At 42.9% G+C, this 20,906-nt stretch overlaps 1 protein-coding gene across 5 annotated transcripts in view; it reads right to left on the reverse strand.

The window, feature by feature from the left end:
* Positions 1-20,906, reverse strand: part of JARID2 (jumonji and AT-rich interaction domain containing 2) — a 228,975-nt gene that overhangs the window by 14,294 nt on the left and 193,775 nt on the right. For all 5 annotated transcript variants that reach the window (XM_087764224.1, XM_087764215.1, XM_087764233.1 and 2 more), the window contains 8 exons: positions 17,527-18,544; positions 12,813-13,312; positions 7,437-7,529; positions 6,873-6,991; positions 6,640-6,710; positions 5,684-5,798; positions 1,251-1,356; positions 193-375 (listed from right to left, as the gene is read on the reverse strand). In XM_087764224.1, coding sequence (XP_087620350.1) covers positions 193-375; positions 1,251-1,356; positions 5,684-5,798; positions 6,640-6,710; positions 6,873-6,991; positions 7,437-7,529; positions 12,813-13,312; positions 17,527-18,544 — 2,205 coding nt within the window. The remainder of the gene's footprint in view (positions 1-192; positions 376-1,250; positions 1,357-5,683; positions 5,799-6,639; positions 6,711-6,872; positions 6,992-7,436; positions 7,530-12,812; positions 13,313-17,526; positions 18,545-20,906) is intronic.

Consider the following 20,906-nt stretch of genomic DNA (forward strand, 5'->3'; position numbering starts at 1 on the left):
CTCTGTTGCTTTTCTGAAAACACCGGATCATCTTATGCCTTGCACAACTTTTTCCTTTTTTTACTTAATAGTCCACAAAAATAGACATAGTTGTTCTAGTCTCACAATGCTATATAATCCTGGAATGTCTGGTTTGCTGTCGTTTTAGATGGCAGGGCCGTGAATCCATTTTAACTCCTTTTCTCAACTTACCTTAGCTGTTTTAAAACCCATACTTGTCCACTGGGTGGTAGCAAAGTGCACTGTTTCAGAAACACTATAGCCACAACACACTTTAGATACAAAGGATCCAGGAAAACAGACAACAAACTGCCCGCTCTGCTGTACAGTACGGTGCACCCTGATCCCCTCCTTACACAAGATTTCTGGGGAGATCTAGAAAGACATAAAAGCAAAAAAAAAAAAGAAAAAAAAAGAAAAAAAAAAAGAAAAAAGAAAAAAAAATCAGAACTTTCTTTTAGAAGACCAGATCCCCTTCCTTGCTGGGTACTGCCACATGCTACTTGTGGAGATAAGCTGTGCTCTGCTATCAGCTCAGCTCTGTTCGCTTTCTTCCCTTCTGCACATGCTGAAGCTCAGTGTCTGGAGTGAGAATTACAGAAGTGGCTCTTCTGAGACCAACAGTTTAAAATTTCACTTGCCGAACAATCTCAAACACAAAGCCTCAAAACAACACTATCTACTACTACAGAAAGGGAGGCAGGCCATTCGGTTTTCCATTTAGATCTTTTCAGACTTGGCACTGAATCCACCTTGCTACTGCACTTCTGTTAGAGATGTTAACGTGGATAGCTGAGGGAGTTGTTTTTGTTGTGGGCTCCCAAATTTATACTTAAATGCGCTAAACGGAAATTGTTATCCACCAAACAAACAAGGGAGCCAAAAATACTTTGAAATCCTCTGAAGTATTAGGCTTCTCATATCCATGCTGGCATCATAAAATGTCAATCATGGCAGATTAATTGATTACAAAACACTCCCTTTGTGAAGTTAAATACATTATGGACAGCATTAAAAATGGACATTTATTGCACTGTCACATTTATTTTTATTTCAACATTTTAACATGTAAGCCTTGTTAGAAAAATGCCCATGTGGGTAAACACTGCCAAGTAGAAAGCAGCCAGATTTTAACAAAAGCCCCTGCATCATTGTAGTGGAAGACAAAACCAAAATAAATCCCCAAGCAACCAGCCTTCTGATTAGCCTTGGGTTCTCAAATGGGACTACCTCTCCCAGCGTTAACCTACCATTACATTACTTTCAAGCATTTCCAGCCCTGGAGTGCCATTGGCTTGCAGCAGGGTATGTACCACATCATCAAGTTTGTTCTCCTCCGCAGCAGGAATGCAATACCTGTTGTTTTGTCAGAGGAAAAGAGAAAGATTTACTGTGGAGAAAATAACGGTCCACAGCTACACAGTAACAGGCAATTCAGACCAGGACATTGATTAAAAGAAAGAAATTAAGCACAGGCTTTCCCACACAGTTCTTTTTGGTAAAACACTGAAGAGTCATGGAAAACTGTTTATTTAGACTCAGTCTAGTGGTGTTCACTAGATGCCAAAGGACACAAAATCCCCAAAACAGAAATGTGAAAACTCAGTGCTCTGTAGAATCAGAGGAGAGAAATCAGCAACAGAATGAGGTTCATTTTAATGGCATCAAAACAGCTGATTATGGGCAGAAGTTTGCATCTCATGAGCATTAGTATACGTTCTGTTACCTTTATCATGAATGGTTGTGTTTATTACCTGTGCATCAACCAAAGGACCTTTTTATTCAATAACATTTTCTGTTCCTAACAATCAAGAAACCACAAATCACCTTTACTGTTAGTACACAAAGTAGCCTAAGACCTTCTTGCCTTGCCTACTAAACGAATCCCACCTCTCTCCTCTCCCTTGCAACAAAAGAAAGACCTGAGAGCAGCCAAAGCAGCAAGAGAGATGTAAAACTCTGCTGGGTATATGCAGAGTTGCACATCCTCCTCTCCTTTAGAAGGCAAGGAAGCAGCTGTCCTCTCTGCGCTCGCTGCCAGCAGTGCTCCCTATGCAGAAGTGACAAGAAGTAACGTAGGAGTCTCAGGTCTTTGCTTCACACATCCAGAGAACTGCTATTTTGCTGGATGCAGGGAGGCGATATGGTGACAATTAGCCGCTACTCTTGCTTGCACCCTGCCAGAAGGGTAATGGTTTATGTCCACCCAGGAGATGTGTGTTCCCAAGACCTGGTAGTTAGTACCTGATGACTGCGAACTGAGCAGCACAGCTTGGTGGGAAGCACAGTGCAAATCCTGGGATTCCCAAACCTGCCTTGAGTTGCTGCCATGCTGGGCTTTATCTGTGACATTACTTTATTTGGATTTGTTATGCTCAGGCAAATAAAAAGCATCTCCAGATTTATCATGACTTATCTCAGTTCATTTTAAGCAATGAGACCTCAATCTGGGGCCCATCTGCGCCCATGCCAGACACACACACACACAGAAACATTTTTCCAAACTTGGCAACAAGAGAAGAGAAACAATCTGGAAAGATTTTGGGGAAAGGGTGCAGTTTTCTTGTCATCCATCCAGTCTCCCCACCAATTTCATAAAGCGTTCTGCTGGCCTTACAGACCTTGTCAGGATACTTGCTTGTAATAGGCACTAATATTAACTCCGTATGCGTCATACAGAGTTATCCTGCTTGATGAGTCTGTAGGAGGCTGTACTTCCTAGGATTTGAACATCTTGTTACTGTTGATGATGACTTTGATTTGTCTTTGTGGGTCTTCAAGCTGAGAACCAGAAGAGATGACAACATCTACTCGTACAAGCTAATTGTAGCCACACTAAGGGCTCTAATGAGCTGGTTGCCCAGGGGTACATAGACAGACTCCTTACATACATATTGACAACAATTAGGACCTTGCTAAGAAATCCTAGGGTTATAGAGAGGTGAAGCGGAAGAACCTCATCTTGATAAGGATCAAGTCCCAACAGCAATTTTAAATGCACGCCGTATATCGAATACTTTGCAGTACCTGCACTGCTAACAGTGACAGCTGCAGAACAGCTGCATGTGTGTAGAGTACTACTCTAGTTACACTATAATAACAGATTTATATGGTGATGAAAGTATTTTAAATTCAAAGCCAGAACATGGCAGAGCCCACTCTTTTCTTTTAGAATCAGAAAATATAGCTGGAACAGCTGAACGATTCAAGCATGCGGTCCCTCAGAAGACAGGCCCAGGAAAAAGCACGGGAAGGGTGTGTGAAGAGGAGGGGCGGCACAGAAGTGCACGGGACTATCTGACTACTGGCAAGACTGAGGCGTATGCTGCCATTTCACTCACTCACAATTCTTCACGTACGCATAAAAATGGGAAGTGAGCAGCCAGCACAGACTTCTGAGTGTCTTGGGCAGAACAAGATTTTCTTCTTTTAATGGGCACTGAGGATCCTTCCTGAATAAAAAGGTTAGGTCACTGACCTCTACCCTGCATGAAAATTGAGTTCTTCTGTGTTTCCTCTTCAGGAGGTAAATCTGAGAGATTAGACAGTGACCTGAGCAATCTACAGGTAAATGAAGCACCACTGATTTTAGCACCACAGGGATCTGTCCTTGGAAGAGAACAATTCTGGGTGCTGGGTGGACTTGGCAAGACAGAGAAGAGCTTTGGTGCCCAGTTGCCTGCTTTGTTATCACTGAAGCAGCCACTGAACGCAATGCTGTCAGGGCTACTCCAGATATTACACCAGGCCTAAAGTTATTAAATTAATCTTTTCCTCAATAAAGTTGGGTACATTATTGCAATATTAAAAGTTGTAATGAGTTAATAATGCATATTAGCCTGACGTGCCAGCTTGGCAGCCTTGCCGAAGAATAGCTTTTACAGACGAAAGAGTTGCGCTTCTTCCTTCTTAGGAGTTACTCCTGCTTACTACCCATGTTTCATCAAGGCAATCATCACAAGTACATGAAGCTATGTACCTATGTGTATAAATGAGCACATCAAGAAAAAGCAAATGGCTTCTTTGGTTTTATTCTTCTTGGCTTGAAAAAACAGAAAGAGTAGCCTTTCCTAAAACTCTGGCTGGCTGCATTCAAGTCTTCAATCCCAAAAGGCACATGTTTTGACATGCACAGTACGAAAAGTGGCCTCAGAACTTCATTACGGGATTCCTGAATGTTTTCTGTTTGGAATTTAGTGTCATTTAAGACTAGATGAACGTCAGAGAGAGAAACAGATTCACCTAAGGTTGAGGACAACATAGCTTGCTTAGCAATTTGTTCTGATAGTATATTATTACAAAAGATTACAGATTCCTGATTCACGGAAGAGAAGGAAAAGCCATGAAGTGCCCATGACAGAAAGTGACAGAAACTCCCAGGTCTGCCGCATAATCCAGTGTTTACCTTTACCCCTTGGTATGATCACATACATTTCTCCAACTTAAAGTATTTAGAGAGAGGAGTTCCTGCTTTAGTAGTTTCCTCCAGGATTCCAAATCCTTTTTTTCTGCGCCATGTGCTTTCCCAGTGACAGCTGGGTCAGCACCACTGACATCAGCACCAGCTGAGAAATATGAGAGTTAAAGGTAAGGGCTGAAGTACACACTTTGCAGGTGAATGAAGTGCAGTCGACACTGCCACCACCACCATGGACTCCTGGATGCAAAGGGCGTCCTGCAGCCCTTCTCCCATCACACCACACGAGGAGCCAAAGGCTTCCGTATCTCAGGGTTCAAAAAGGGAATGCTGAAAGGGAACCAGCTTTTCACCTTCGCAGGGGAGCACCACTTGAAGAACTTTTCTTCTCCATTTATTGCATTTTCTCTGATCAAGAAACAGTTACATTGCTTGTCATTCATTGTCCTCACTGCTGTTCCTCCTGGGTAGTAACACCAATATCACTGGAACCTGGCAGAAAGGCACGTCAATGCCAGCAGCACCTGCTTCCTCTAATCCCTCCGCCAGCTGCTGTACTTCCATTGCAATCTAACTCATCATTATCTGTAGTAGTATGTATGCACTGAATTCAGGAAGGATTCACTGTGTTCAAAACCATTGATAAGCTGAGTGTTAAGCCTATTTGCATGAAGTGTCTACAAAATACGAACTGTAGCTAGCAGCTAACTGGTGATGTCCACATTGAGACACTAGAATGATGTGTGCAACTATATTAAAAATTGTTTTCATATGATAATGAAAAAAATTCATATGAGAGAAAATACTAGGGACCTGGTAAATACAGAGTTCGAGATATTTTGCGTAAAATAAGAAAGCAGTGCCTATTTAGTCAGAGCATGGATTCAATCATTTTACAAGTGACAATATGGAGCTAGCTTGACACGTCTCTCTGTCAGCCTAAGGAAAACCTGCCTCGACTAGCTGTCATTTGGCTTCCATGTCATGAAAACTTTCCATAGATTAAACCCTACGTCAAGCAGAAACAGTTTATTGTTAAGTATCTCAGAACAGAGCGTGGAAGATGAAGTGAAATTTCTCTTCCAGGGAAGGGTGTTTCAGCACTTAAATTTATACTACCTTTCCCATTAAAACTGTAATCACACACACTGGACCTTCTATGTGAGATTCGTTCATGCAAAAGGGACTACACAAGCTGCTGTTAACACCAGCCTTCGGACAGCCACTACGGTGAATGCGAAGAAAACGAAACACGGAAATACCTACCAAATGCAATCAGCACCAGTGTGTAAGTAGTCAATGTATGGAAGGTGATTTTGGTCTCGAGACCAGCATGAGGTAGAAAAGACCATGCCAATATTTAGCCAAGGAATTGTCACTCCTAAAACAAAGAGATTGAAAGTGAGTTTTGAGTAACCGCAGTTTCTAATTAAGACAGTTTGAGAGGGCATTTCAGTTGAAAAGCTTCTACCCATGAGCTGACCCTTAAGTTTCAAGTCTTCCTACCAGACTGAATAATTCACAGAGAATAATTTAATAAATTCAGCATTTCCAAATAACAAAATATCTACTAGCCAGTTACAGTGCCCTTGAACATATTTGTTTTCTAATAACTGTAAAAAAAATTTTATTCTTTAGAGAATTTACAGATACCCATAATTCAAGCTCAATGCCATTCATCAGAGGAGGTTGCTTCATGTTGTCAAGTGTACATGTACTTGTAAACCGGTATCCCATTTCCCAACTGGTTTGTTCAGGCTCAAAACCTGCACAGGAGACTGAATTATGCTTTTGGCTAATGTTTCTACCAGTAAATTGCAATAGCACCTACGCAGCTGGAGCACTAGCGACAATTCATTTAGAAAACTTGTGTGCTGCTTTGCCCAGCGCTACAGACTAGGTTTGCAAGTAAGGAAGTCGCACGGCTCTGTCCTTCGTCACCCTGACACAAAGCAAGAACACCGAGGTACTGGCAACAACAGAAAGGGATACTGCAAGTACAACTGGTTCCTCCCAGGTACACGGTCTCAACTATGCCTTAATTCTTTATCTGCACACCTGCCTTCATTCCTTTAAATGCCACCTGCAACATACAACTGCATGTCTACCTGGTCAGCCGGTGAACAGAGGGCCCAGAAAGAGGGAGGAGACTTTGGTGACTACACCACCACATTTAGAGGACACTTACACCTGCTGGAAACACAGAAAAGAGACTTGCTTACCAGGCACAGCACCAAGATGTCGCAGGATGGATCCTGTATTATTAGGAAGGACTGTGAGGTTCCACCCATGCCTGTTCGAGGGGTGACACAGAGGCAGACACATGTCGGTGCATGTTCCCAGTGCCAACGTCCCCAGTGCCAAACTGCCCTGCCGGCCTCATGCCCCCACCTCCACTCAGCACAATGGGGAGGCTGGCACGAGTCGACAAAGCGGGTGGATTTGGTGATCTTACCTTGAAAATGGTTCAGATTTTCCCACGGGAAAGCCGCTCCCGTGGGTGTTGGTATCTACTTTTCCACAATGCACTGCTACATGGCAATCTTTCTGTTCCACTATCCGCCAATATTCTTGCTGTAGTAAGAGAAAGCGGTAATGCATTTTTAATTCACTGAACAAGGTATCTCTCATTAAAATATAAACCCCAGAAATTTACAGGGCTTTCATGACTTCAATGTAATTCAACATAAAATGCTGCTTAAAAATGAGAATGTAAGTACTTAGAAGTAACAATGAACTGGGAAGACAGAATTTAGATCTTCTTGGCTCCTGTGCTTCAGCACATAACAGTTTAAGACTTCTTTCTCTCCCTCAGTTCCTCAACACCTTTATTAAAAATGTCAAAAAATTTTAAAAGGAAGAATCAGTATCACATTTATCTAACCATTTATTTTTCTCCCACACTAGACAGTCTTAAACTGCTTATGGTCATTCCTGAATGTCAACTATACTGAATCCCCATACTGGATCCCCTGAAATAAAAACTTCTACCACCCCTTGCCCCTTGTGTTGGCCTCACCTCTACTTCAGCTACTGTAGGCTCCTTTGTGAAGCACATGTTCATGATGTTTCTTGCTGTTCGGTAGAAGGTTGTTAAAGAAACAGACCTACCCTGTGGATAAAGAAAATAAAATGAAAAAGTGAAAATAAAAAAACTTGCCTCCATTCCCCCTGGCCTCACTCTTTTCCTTACATGCTCAATCCCAGATCACGATAGAGGGAAAGAGGACAATGTCTCCAGAACACGTGTGGGTCTGAAGCTCATTTCTTATCTGAGGGAAAATACCTCAAAAGATACAGAAATTTAATCACATTGAATCACCAAACCAACTATCTAAAAGGCCAACTAAACGCTCCCAGAAGGCCATGTGCACCGCTTTGTCCAGCACGACGCTCCATGTTTGATAAATACAGAAGATGGACATGGCCCAGCTTTCCATGACAGGTTGCAAATGACCCAGCAGGCAACCCTACCTGCATTTTACAATCAAATCCAATCCGTGATCAAAGGACCATGTAGCTACGCTCTTTACGTACATACATAGAAACAGGTAAAAAAGACTTAGGAAATTCACAGAAACATTCAGCATCAAACTAATATTGTATGTGATGGAAGGGGGTCACAAAAAGTAGAGTTTACCAAGATTACTGTAATCACCTGCTTACAAAAACTAACTATGCTCAATTCAATAAAAGCAGCTCAAATGCAAGGAACTAGGACCTGTTATTACAAGGCCGAGTACAGTAAAACACAGTAAAATTGCCAAATGAGGGCACTCTTTCTTGGCAATGCTGCAGGAGCTGTACAAGAAGAGGATCTGACTCGGTTTTCTGCTTGAGCTACACCTGTTTCTGGATACCTGCTTTCACACATACCTATAATACCAGATGCTCTGGGAAGCATCCTCTGAAGGCAGGAGCACAAGAACCCGCTTGCTCCTTTCAGCCCAGACATACTGGTACGCCCAGACAGGGACACCCCTATCACCTTCTCCGCTCCAGGGCAGAAGAAACATCCTGGGAAGGTGTGAGCCACGAGAGCTGGCAGGCGACACACTAGCTGCTGGGGCCATACTGGTTTGTGGGCGTCACTGCAGACAGAGACTAGCACTGCTCTGCAAACGTGAAGTTGAAAATATCTTTGCCCCCTCACCAGATCTACCACTCCTTCCTCTAACTCCCATCGTGTCCACTAGTTGCCCATCTGAGCAACCACAGACTTAAAAACTCCGAGTAAATGAATGTTTATTACTTGGACTATTACCTCTCTAGTTTTTCAATTATGAAACACATCTGCCAAACCACCTCAGTCTTTTCTTGTGTTTAATTTATTTAAGAACTATGCCCAAGAGTAAACTAGAAACAACTATACAAGCAGCTTTTCCCCCAGAGGCCAAGTCTATCACTTTGCCGTGCTCCTACGGTTGTAACATTGTCACTTTTTAAATTGAATGCAGCATAATTAGCTGTAACAAAAAAGTTTGTGAAATGCCCAGGGCCTGAGGCCCTCTGATTCCCATAAACTTCAGAGTTGGATGCTCTGCGATACAATAAGCAATTTCCTTCATCTTTTAATGCCCTCATGAATCATTTATTGAGGCAGCCCTTTACAACAAAACCTCGTAAAATGCAGGGCCCGCACCAACAGTCGTCACTCTTGAGCATAGACTTCACCGCCTGCAAACCAACACACGCTCCGCAGCAGCTTCCTCGTTTCAGTTACTTGCCTCTTCCTCTCATCTTACACAGAAAAACAAGAACAAGGACTCATCTTCCAAGATTACCTGTATCTTTCCATTTTTCAGATATACAGCAAGCAAGAAAAAAGAAAGTGGAAAAACTGAACAGTTTAGCCTTTTAAAATTGCATATACCTATTTCTTCCTCTATCAAGAATTTGGTACTTTTTTAGTCTCCTGAAAGTTGTAACACAAATTAAACAGTTGAGGGGTTTTTGTTGTCTGTTTTTGTCGGGGTTTTGGTGGTGTTTTTTGTTTTTGTTTTTTTTTTCTTCCCCAAGCTGAGGGATCTCATAAAATTTTCTAATGTCAGCTCAGAAAATAATTTAAAATGCTGTAAAGGAACATTTTAACCCGAACACAAAATGAATTGCTGAAGAGTAAAATACCCTTTTCAATGTCCTCACAAATATCTCAACAGTTAAACAACTGGGAGCTTCAAGCTACTGAGCAGAGTCTCAGTTGCTGTGACAATACGTCAGAGGCAGGTTTAAGGGACAAAATTTCCTATTTCTTCTCCTAATTCTTCGCCACGGCCTCTATGGAGGCGCTGAGAGCCAACCCAGAGCACCACCACCACCACCAAGCCCAGAGGGAAGGCACGGAGAAGGACACTGCAACACTATAAATGTTAAAGACATTAAAGCAACCATAAAAATGAGCAGAAAACAGAGATTTCACAATAGTCACAGGTGGGAAGAAGGGACTCCTGTTAAGCAGAATCTGAAAATGCTGAGTCCCTGGCTGAAGAGAGCTCAGCAAGGGATTTCTGGGACAGTTTCATGTGAGGCTGGCAAAACTCGCGTTGGTGATTTCTTCTGCATGTCTAACGGGTCTGCTAATAAACCTTCAGTTCGTTCTGTATGGAAACACATGCTGTTTTCAGTCAGCTCCAGTACAGATTTTTAAAATATTTTCAGAGCTAAAACTGGGGAAAGAAGAGAAGAGTGAAAATCTTGCAGCAGATCCTTCTTTAATGACAGCAGTTTACTTCACATATGTATAAACGACGACATTTTATTACTCAGGTAGAAAAGCCATACATTCAGGAGTAAAGAAAGCAAGCGCAGCAGCCTGCAGCACACACTTAAAAGCACAGCAGGCCTCACAGCCTGGAAAGGAGCAACACTGAAAATCATTTGGGAGACCTGGCAGAAAGTCAGCCAAACACAAAGGAGATTTACTCTAACTTTGACATGCGATATGGTGGTAACTGCTCCTGGAAGACTGGATGTCTCTGTCTAAAAACATGTTCCAGATCAAGCACGTGCTGACTGCAGAAATTACTGTGTGTAATCCTAAATGTATGGCCTCTTCATGGTCTGAAGCATAGACTTTATGGCCTAAATTGGACTACAGCCATATGATTATGATGTTCTCCTCCAGCCCTCAATCTATTGACCTGGGCATTTATCAAAGGGGTGGTTGGGGTTTTTTTGTTTTGTGTGTGTTTTTTATTTTTAATTAGAATTAGCAACACGCTTTAGAAAGGAACCATTACAATCCCATCATCTGTGGAAACTGTAACATGAAGACATGTACTGTTAAACAAATTTCAGATTTTCTCAGAAGCATATTGATAGGTGAAGAACACTCCCCCTCCACATACGCACACACACACACACAAAAGGATACCATCGTTCAAGAAAAACACAGAATGCAGGACTGAAAGGCTTGTTTCATAAAATGCCAGGAAATAACCTCTGCTTAAATCCGCAGGCCAGCACCACCTCACCTCAGTCTTATTAAAAAGCCAAGTGGTGAACTATAGTCATCTTACAAGTCTTGTGGGTTACTCTGGTGCATCAAGATTGTTGCATAATTTCTTATTTCTACATCTTGAGGCTTGCTCTAAGTAACATATCCAGCTCTCACACATCAATCCTTTTACAGGGCTTTCCCCCAAGCACTGTGAAAATAAAGCAACATGCCTCTCTCTGCACTCAGACTGACCAGGCGTCCTGCAGGGTGCTCCACAGCAGGAATCTCTCCAGAAACCCACCACAGATTTGCTTCCCTCTGTTTCCTCCCCGGTCCATCGTCTGTGACAGCCGTCCCCAGTCTCTGCAGCGCAGACGAGCGTGGGACGGGATTCAAACAGGCAAGCCCCAGTGTCTGGGAAGCTGCCGGCACTACGGTGGACAACCCAAGGTGTTGCCTGAGCGGCTCCATGCGCTGCAGCTGCTCTGGTGGGTGGGCAGTGCGCCGGCCCGCAGGCTCAGCAATGCTCGTCTCTAACAGCTGCTATGCTCAGAACAAAAGTTTTTCTACCAGGTATTGTTGGACTCACACAAGGTCTGATGCTGTCAGTATTGCCAGTGCTTTTGGGGCAGCAGCAGCAATTTGGGAGCTCTCAGCCTTTTGGGGTAAAGGCCTGGGGCTCAGCAGACTCAGGCTGGTTATACTAGCTGCGCTTTGCTTGCTTGCCTTTTTTATTTTCTAAGTCTGATTAGGATACTTCTCACAAATCCCAATCTTGCTTTTTTGAGTTACTTTGTATCTTTTAAACTTTAACTTGGGACTTGCACTGGAAAAGAAGATGGAGGCATTTCCCCACTAAGTTTGAGGTTGTTCATACAGCAGTCAGGGTAAGTTGTATCAAATTTTTCATTTAACATCATTAAGCACAGGATATTAAGCACAGAAATGACACTTCACTATTCACAAATGCTGCTGTCATTAGATAAGCTTCTCTCCAACAGCAGCATGGCAAAGAGATTGCTTTTCAAAGGTGGGATTGAGGCCGGAGTCCCCGAGTAAAAGAATTTTTGGGCTGACAAATCGTAACAGGCTGCAAAAGAAACCTGAAGCAAGCTTTTAAAGCTCAAGTCATGAGCTCATGCAGTCCCTAAATAGCTTAACAATAAGCCACTTTGGGCTATCTGGCTTCATTTCCTGGTGATGGAAGCGAGATTGGAAGGGGAAGAACAGCGTATTCCTTTACTGGGCACAGACACTCAACACACTCTTTCTCTCAGAGCACGGCTACACAATTCAACGCAACTCAAAACTGCACTGCGAGTTGCAGTGCCAAGTCCTGCTCCAGAGTAGGAGACTGCCAAATAAAATACAGTGAAAGAGTCGGCATTCCTTCGCAAATAGATGTACTCGATATGTGGAGGACTAAGCGTCCATGTGACTGGTAGTGCTGAGCAAAATCTGGCATCGTGGATGAAAAAATTGTTTGCATTTCAATTTGCCCTTTCCAAATGTAGTAGTATTTCTAGTGATGTTAGTTTTGATGTGGAGCACTACTTCGCTCAACAAGAGACTTGCAAGAAGCAGGAATGAGAAAGCAGAACATTACTTTAAATGTCACTGGAAAATGAAAATAAAAACTGTATCTGGAAGGATAATTGGGCAGAGCTATTCAGGGAACCTCTCGCAAGGAGACGAAGGGGGGCAGACCCCAGTGCATCTCCTTATGACGATACCACCTTCCAGTTTTTCCAGACATCCCGCAAGAGCCAGGCAGATCAGGATAAAGCCACCAGACCGCCCAGCTGCGACAGCCGCTGGCTGTGCTGCTGCCTTGGGGGTGACACTGCAGCCCATCGGCTCCCCCCAGCCAGCTGGGTTTGCAACTGGATGCCACCCAGACGGACGGCAGCATCATCAGTTCTGCAAAACAAAAATTGGCAGAGCCCGCCTCATTACCTTGTATATACACTTGTGTAAGTCGCTAAGAACTCCCTCTTCCTCCTCCTCGTCCTCCTTCGTGGTCTCCTTTTCCTGAGCGAAGAGCCGCCGCCTGCCCGTCTTCAGTGGGACGTCGACCTCTTTTAACTTGTTGCGGAAGCCATTTTTGTGAACCACGCCGTTGATGAGTCCGTTTTTGGGCTCAAACCGGGGCAAGGAATGGAACTTGTAGGCATTCTCCGAATGTCCCTCCAAAGGTCCTTTCCTCTTCTCCAAGATTTCCTTTTCCAGCAAGACCTCCTTCTCCAGTTTCTTGTGCTCCTCGGGGGAGAGGGAGTCGTAGGAGAGCAAGTACTGGCAGTAGGCTTCTTGCAGCTTGGCCAGCCTGTCCTGTGCAGTTTTGGGGATGCGCAGCATGTCTGCCAGCTTGTTCCATTTCTTGAGGTCAGTCACTTGCTGCATCCCCCCCATCTCGTTGATCAGCTGGACGAAGCAGGCCAGGTCGAGCTCGCAGCCTCCTGGGGTCCACGTGTGCCAGGCAGCAGAGGAGGGGAAAGGGAAACACAGGAGCAGGTTAGGAAAGCTGCGGGCAGCTCGCATCAAGCGTGCTACCAGGCTGGGCCCACACGGGATGCACCACCCGTACAGCTCCGGTCACCTGGGCACCGGAGCAGGATTATCCCTATCTCATACACCTCCTGCTAAAGACAGGTGCATGCCACTGTTTTGCTAGCTTAATTCATTCAGCAGATCATATTTTGCTACTTGCAATAGCCTTCCCTATGGTTAAGTTTGCTCTCCTCCTCAAGTTTCATTCCCTTCTCTTGTCAGAGCACCCCCAGCTATCTCCTGACCTGTGTCCCCTGGTCATTACCCAGCGGTCAGGGAGACGAGACTTGCCCAGCTCTTTAAAAGCCTGCAGGCTCCCACCCTCCCCTTGCCCACCACCAGTCCCACAACTGGGTCATACCAGGAAGAAGCAAAACAAGTGTCAAGATGGGTGCTGGCAGTCAAAAAGACAAGTACCTATCCTTTCTGGAGGTGAAACGTCGATTATCTGATGTCTGCACAACACTCTGAATACAATTAGTATTTAAAAGGAGCACAGTAACATCGTTAATTTCACTACAAAAATCCTTAAAAAAAAACCAAGGGAGGCAAGGGGTTGTTTGAGGTTGGTGCCTGCAACTGCATAAAAAAGTTCCAGGCACATTATTCTTCCCGTTTGAGGCCATCCATATTTTCTATTCCATTATGTTTTTATATGTTTTAAGATGACTAGCACATTTCACACTCCAGTCAAAAAATAAAAATGGAGGATTATACAAACTCCAGCATAAAAAGCAGCCAAATGGACGAGAAACAATAAAAGAAACATCATAAATACTCTCAAAGCACAGGAATAAATCATCAGCAGAAAGAGTGAAGAAACGGACCAAAGACCACCTACAATTCAACAGGGCATTGCTGAAGGAAAAAAGAGAATTAATACAAAACTCGCGTCAACATCACTGCTGCCACTTTGTCTCTCCTTCCCCTTTTTCTTTGAGAAAAGTAAAAAATCATTACAGCATAGCCATTTCAGAGCACTTAGAAATGTTATTATACAACAGAGAAGTGGAAGAAGCAGCGCTATCGTAAACATACATCCAACATTTACTGTTGGATGCACAGCTACAGCATCTTAAGGGCCAGTCATACCATCTTACTTGCTAGCGCAAGCAGTATTACTTTCTTCAAACTACCCTGTGCTGCATCTCAGACGCTTCCTAGCTGATCCCAATTCTCCTTCTTCCCTCTGCTTTCCCCTCTTCCACCACTTGTGCCAACCCAGTGAGGAGGGAGGCTCAGCAGTGTAAACCTGCGTGCAACATTTTGGGATGACAACGGTTGCGACTGAGGCAGAGCAGTGGCAGAGGCTGCTCGCTAGTGCTGCCGGCACAGCACTGGGCAAAGGTGTGAAAAGAGGGGAAAAGGATTTTGGCTGCAGCCAAACCCAAGGGTAAGGCTTTGAGGAGCATATGACAAGGGTGGAGGCAGGGCCATGGGACAGCAGATTTATCCAATTTAGTAAATGATTTTTTGGCGTCAAAATGATTGTCTTGAAGCTGAGAAAAGGTAAACACCGGGGGGGGCGGGGGGGAGAGTTTGAAAGGTTTTCTTTCTTTCCTCTTTAATCTTGCCCATAAAATAAAACTTTCAAGCTGGCCTCTATTACAGGCTGTTACTTTTTTGATCTAGTGTTTGATATGCACAGTTCACAAATAAGCTGAAGGCATAATTCAAGATGGCTTTCCATCCCAATAGATTCAGTGACCTACATAAAGTTGAGTAACATACTCCTAACTTCGAAAGAAGTGTGGTCCAGGTTTAATGTTATACATGTTCTCCAGTGGGACAAATAGCACACACCCAGCTTAAGGTTCTAGTTTCAACACTGTTTATGAGCTATTTAAGAAATGCGATTTTCTCCCGCATCATGGAATGATCGCTCATAATCACCCCGCAATATTAGAGCTCGAGTAGCACACCACTCAACCGGAGCCTTGCGTATCTGGCAGATCCTCCATAGGCCCAGCTACAGCTAAGGTTTACAAAATGGGCTCAATTATAATTCCATTTCATACAGTCATAACTTTGGGAAGCATTTATATCTCAGGCTGATGTTTTCCAGGATTGACCTAAGCATGTCCGTTTTTAAAAAAAAAAAATAATAAAAAGGGAGTTTTAACCCCATTTGTAAGCACCTATAGCAAAATAGCTTAAATAGGAGACGTGGCACATGTTATGCAGAAATAGCATCTAACTTTTTTTTTTTTTTTAATTGTCTTAATTTCACTAAGTTAGGAATATTTTTAAATTGCCCAGTGAGCAAGCTCATTTAAAAAAAAAAAAAAACAAAAAAACGTTCAGTCTTCGCATTTAATACCAAACGGTGGCACTACACAAGTCGTTGGCAAAACTCCCACCTACTTCAATGGAAGTGTGATTTGGCCCTGAAAGGAGGGATATGTACACGTCTACTTAAATAATTGTGCATTTATCACCACAGATTATTTTATATCTTTCCTGCTGGAACCAACAGATTTCTCATCTTTGTACACTGCTAATCTCCAGCTTCTTTTCTCCATTTTGTTTTTAATTTTAAACAGAAGATAGGTAGGAAATTAACTGCAGAAAGGATACATAGGATGCAAATTTTATAAGAGACCACTGTTTGCTCTGGTTATATGGCACCCAGCAGAACAGAATCCTTGCCTATTAATTAGGCTCTTAGGTGCTTAAATAATACAAATAATTAACAGTAATGCCATCTTAATGCTAAGTTAAGGTATTTCATTAAAAAGTTAACATTGTTCCAGGAGCGTTAATCGAGCTGTCTTGCACATTTTCTTCTCTCTCTTGCCAATGTAAATTTAATTCATTATTCTTCCCTATTAGCATACAACCACTGCATACATTAGGCATACAAAATGTTCACTTATTGCTGCTTGAGTGATTTTAATTTTCAGATTTCCTTGAATGTTTTTGCACGGCTATTGCAACAGAGCGCTAACCCTCATTCCTCCTCCTTAAATTCTGTCATTTCTCTGTTGTGCCCTGCATCCGTTCACCATAAACTTTGCAATCTCTTTGTGTGCCTTTTTTTTTTGTGTGTGTGTGCATTTTCACTCACTTACCATATGTGATATAAAATAAAGTTTGAAAACGGGGGGGGGGGGGAGTGTTGTGAACAGTTTAAAGAGAAAAGTGTGTCCTTTAATCCAACTAGCGTTGATAGCTGCCTCTGATCAGATAATGCCTCAAAGGCAAAACTCTAGCCTCAACTTGCAACATGCAGGTCCTGTGAGCTCTGACTCAAAACACTTCAAAAACAAAGGGAAGGACTAACACAAATTAAAACCACAAGTTTAGTACTATGTCATGGCTGCGAAGGCAGTAGAGATGGAGGTGGCTCATTCAACAGTTCATTTGTATGCTGCTGTTGTCATGTTTTTACAAACTATTGTCACATTTTTGTCACGTGTCATATTTGACAGCAGACCATAAACCAAGAATTCTGTTAAATAAGTGATTCTCACTCAGGCATTAGCCCTGGCAGACACCTGCTGGGAGAAATAATGAAACCTCCATTTTGCAATCAACCACATTTTACTGCCTATTCTTGACACTTAATAGTTGTTAAATGTCAGCAGGTCACTGCAAATTTGTAATTTTAAGTGTCTGAGTACCCAAATAGAAGTCAGTTCTGAGATATTTTCTTTCCCCTTGGTTAAATGCTTGGGGGGGGGGGGGGGGGGGGGGCGGGAATTATAATAAAGCTTAGCAGGATTGCAACCTGTTTGGAAAACATCTTTGGGAAGGTCTGAAAAATATTCTGAGGCAACATTTAAACCGAGGCTATCAATATCCGTAGTTGTACTACCAACAAAAATAAACAGCAGGGAAAGGAGAAGATCCTGAAATCTGGAGACCGAGACCCCACATAGCATTTTTTAACCTGGGTGAAATAAAGAGCTGGCAGGAGGAAAGTGGCGATATAAAGTCTCCCTGGAAAACTCTCCGACAACCTACCTGCATCGTGCCTCAACGATGGATAAAGAGAGAGATCCAGAGCTCTGCAGTGGTAATTGGACAGGGGTTCGGTTAAGCATAAAGGCAAATGGAGCATAAAGTCGTATACGGACACTAACAAGCAGCGGCAAAAGGCCAATGAAACCACAGCCCTTACCTATGAGTGGGAGTTCGTCCATGGTAATGCCCTGAGATTTGAGGTGCTTCTTGATACAGGCCAGCCGCTGCACGTTGGGTCCCCAGCGCCTGCCTAGCTTGTGTATGTGCTGAATCTGTGTCACAAACCGCATTTCATCATTTAGCTTGCACTCAGGTCTCCAGTCTGGAGGAGGAATCACCCTGCACATCCCATACTTCTCTACCTGAGCTCGGACTGACTCAATGTATATCAGTGGGTCATGAAATTCCTTGGTGGAGGGCCTAAGGATGGGAATCTCCCCCAGCATCCCCCACCCAGACTTACTACTGCCCTTTTCGTGCTTTCCCATTGAGTCTTGTGGCTTGTGCAAGGACTCCGCTTGAGAGGTAGAACGATTTTCACAGGAGGCATTTTCAGTTTTGCCATGTGCTTGTTTCCCTGGCGTACTCTTTCCAGCAGTGGCTCTTTTCGGCCTATTTCTTTCCAAACTCTTCTCTGGCACCTCCTTTTTAAGGTGTCCATTCAGCAAAGGCTTTTCTACGGCTGCCTTTTTGCTGGCAGCTTCTGCCAAGTTGATGGCCCCTTTCATTCTCTTGGTGGGTGACTGTATTTTGTCTATGTGATTCGTCTCTTCCAGCCTCCTCTTCGAATTGCGCAGCCCCTCCCTTAACTGTCTCCCCACCTCCTTAGTGCATGTCTTTTGGTTCAACTTGCCATTGACTTTTACACCATTAACAGCGGTATTGTTAGACTTGGATGCTCCAAGGGATAGCACCTGTTTGCGGGTTTTTGCATTGCTACTTTCTATTTTCCCTGAGATTGTGTGGTTGACAGGTGAACTGGGTTTGTGGTGATTTAGTTTGGTTTCCTTGACCAGTTCTTTCTTGGCTTTGGTGTATGTGACAGTTCCCTTTGTCACTGTTGCAGTGTACTTCACAGTTTTGGACGGTGAAGGTCTGACTTCTCTCATCTTTTTGGCACTGGCTGCATTTGCACTCGGAGATGACATTCGAGTGATCCCGTTGACTTTAGAAACCTGCAATGCCAGGAGTGTTGCAGGGGGAGCAGAAGGAAGGAAACAGAAAAAAGAAAAATAAATTAATGATGTTACCACTCAGCCATGGCATCCCAATTGCTGGACAACCATATTCTGCAGTCCTGACTCCTGGCCCCCTCGTACAATCTTCATATAACTAGTTTCACCCAGGCAAGAGGAGGGACTGGGCATTTATAATAAACAAATAAAATAGAAATATTTTGTTTAAAAAAAGAACCAAAAAGTCCTCAGAAAGCCAATCTTGCTTTCGGAGGGTACGAAGCCTCTGGCATTAAGAAGGGTGAGGTCCCTTGCTTGCACTACCCCCTTCCTTGTCTACCAGAAAGCCTGTTACAGTATCACAAAACACAGGTAGTGTTTTTTTTTAACAAACTGATTTACAAACTAATACTTTCATTATCTCCTTTTCAGGCCCTCAGACACTATCTCTTTCCCACCCAACTTCTCGTAAGTGCACAGTTAGTTTACAACTTAGCAGACAAACTAGCCAGCGCATACGATGTACTTTAACTGGAATAGGTACGTTTTGCAAAAAAAACATGCTGAGATTCAAACAAACCTCCTGTCTATACATAAATACATATAAAAAGAGATATTGAACACATTATGCACCCAACAGATCAGGATGGCCATGAAGGATCCAGTCTGTCACACATATTAAATCTTAGGAGGCATCTTGTTGCTGAAGTCATTATTTGAAATTAAAATGTATACAGTAGTTCAATGTATTTTTTTTTAAAGTTTGATATCTGGGCAGTTTTGCTGACACACATTTTATTACATCATATTCATCGCTAATGTGTCATTACAACTCAGAATTGCTGGACTCCACTGCTTTCTGTTAGACATTTAATCCCAGCTATGAAACTAAAATTTATATTTTAACTGTAAGACATGTTAAGCACCAAAAGCAACCCTCAGCTTCGAAGGGAATTGTGACGGCTCAGCACTGCCAAAGCTAAGCCCCACTACCAAGAAAATGAAGTTCAAGTTCAAACCTCAAATGAATTTCAGCATTTGAACAAGTTTAAACATTGTCTTCTCACCTCCTTAACTGTGAGTGCAGAAAAACACATCCAAAAATCAGGAACATTGATAAAAGTGCTCAGAGTGAACGCATACAGTACAATCATTCTTCATCAGCACTCGGGTGAATAACACCATTCCTGCAAAGTTATAATACTTCCCTGTGGGCTTTCAAAATACTTGCCAAATTAGTAAGCATGGCAGCTTCTCTCAAATAAATTCAAGAATTGTAGGCACTTATAAAGCAGGGATAAAATGTTATAAAATAGGGATCAAATAGAGACCGAAAAGACTGCGCTATGGTCTTGTATTAAGCGACCTGTGGACGAGGACTGTAACCTGGGGATTCTGCATACACACACACATATGTGTATACACGCATTTACTGGGTGAATTTTCTCCTCTGTGCTCCAAGCTGGAGCAGGAGTAACGTCCTTTTAAAACCCATCCATCTTATTGTCCTTCCTGTGCTTCCAAGGTAGAAACGCTTAAGGAAAATCCAGTTAGCTCATGACACGAGTTTTTTTACCTTGAGCTTTTCAAAGATGTATGAGGTATCATCTGGAAAGCAAACACTTGCTAACAGAAATGCATTTAGCCATTTTCCTTGAAATTTAGGCAGTACTCTGCATTTGAAATGGAGGCCTGGGTTTGACTGTTACAGCGCTTTTTCACGCCACAGAGCAGACATGGGTAGAGAGCTGCTAAGACATTGCCTCCTGCCTGCAGCAGGCAGAACAAGAGTTGAACATCTCTGGCTTTACAAATAGCCAGGAATGTTGATTACAGATTTTGTCTAGACTAATACAGAAGAATTCATTGAGAACTGGGAAGGGAAGGTAATCTGGGTGACAGTGATCATGAAATGAATTTTCAATTCTAAGATGTGACGGCAGTAGAGAAAGGAAAACAGACTTTAAAAGAAAAAAAAAATCTACAAAAAACCCAAAACAAAACACCTGCAAAAAACCCAAACCAAAGCAATTCCCACTCAGAGGAAGGGCACAAAGCACATGCCATTATTCCTGTTCACAAAATTCTCTAATGACTGGAAAATTAGAAAAGGATCACAGTAAAAAGTAGAAACATAATTATGTGACTGAGGGCAACTATATAAGAACCGCAAAAGCATGCATGGCTAAAATCAGAAAGGCCAAGGAGCTAAAGAAACTTAAGTTAGCAAGGGACACAAAATGAAACAGGAAAAAAAAAACCAAACAAACCTTAAAAATACAATGATAACAAAGAACAGCAGAGATCAACCACCACGTAAGGAAGGAAAACAAATGCAACAGTTTGGCTAAAGTGTTTGTGC

The sequence above is a fragment of the Nipponia nippon genome, unplaced genomic scaffold (assembly GCF_047370975.1).
Source record: "Nipponia nippon isolate SJK-2023a ecotype South Korea unplaced genomic scaffold, ASM4737097v1 scaffold_1, whole genome shotgun sequence".
Taxonomy (NCBI): domain Eukaryota; kingdom Metazoa; phylum Chordata; class Aves; order Pelecaniformes; family Threskiornithidae; genus Nipponia; species Nipponia nippon.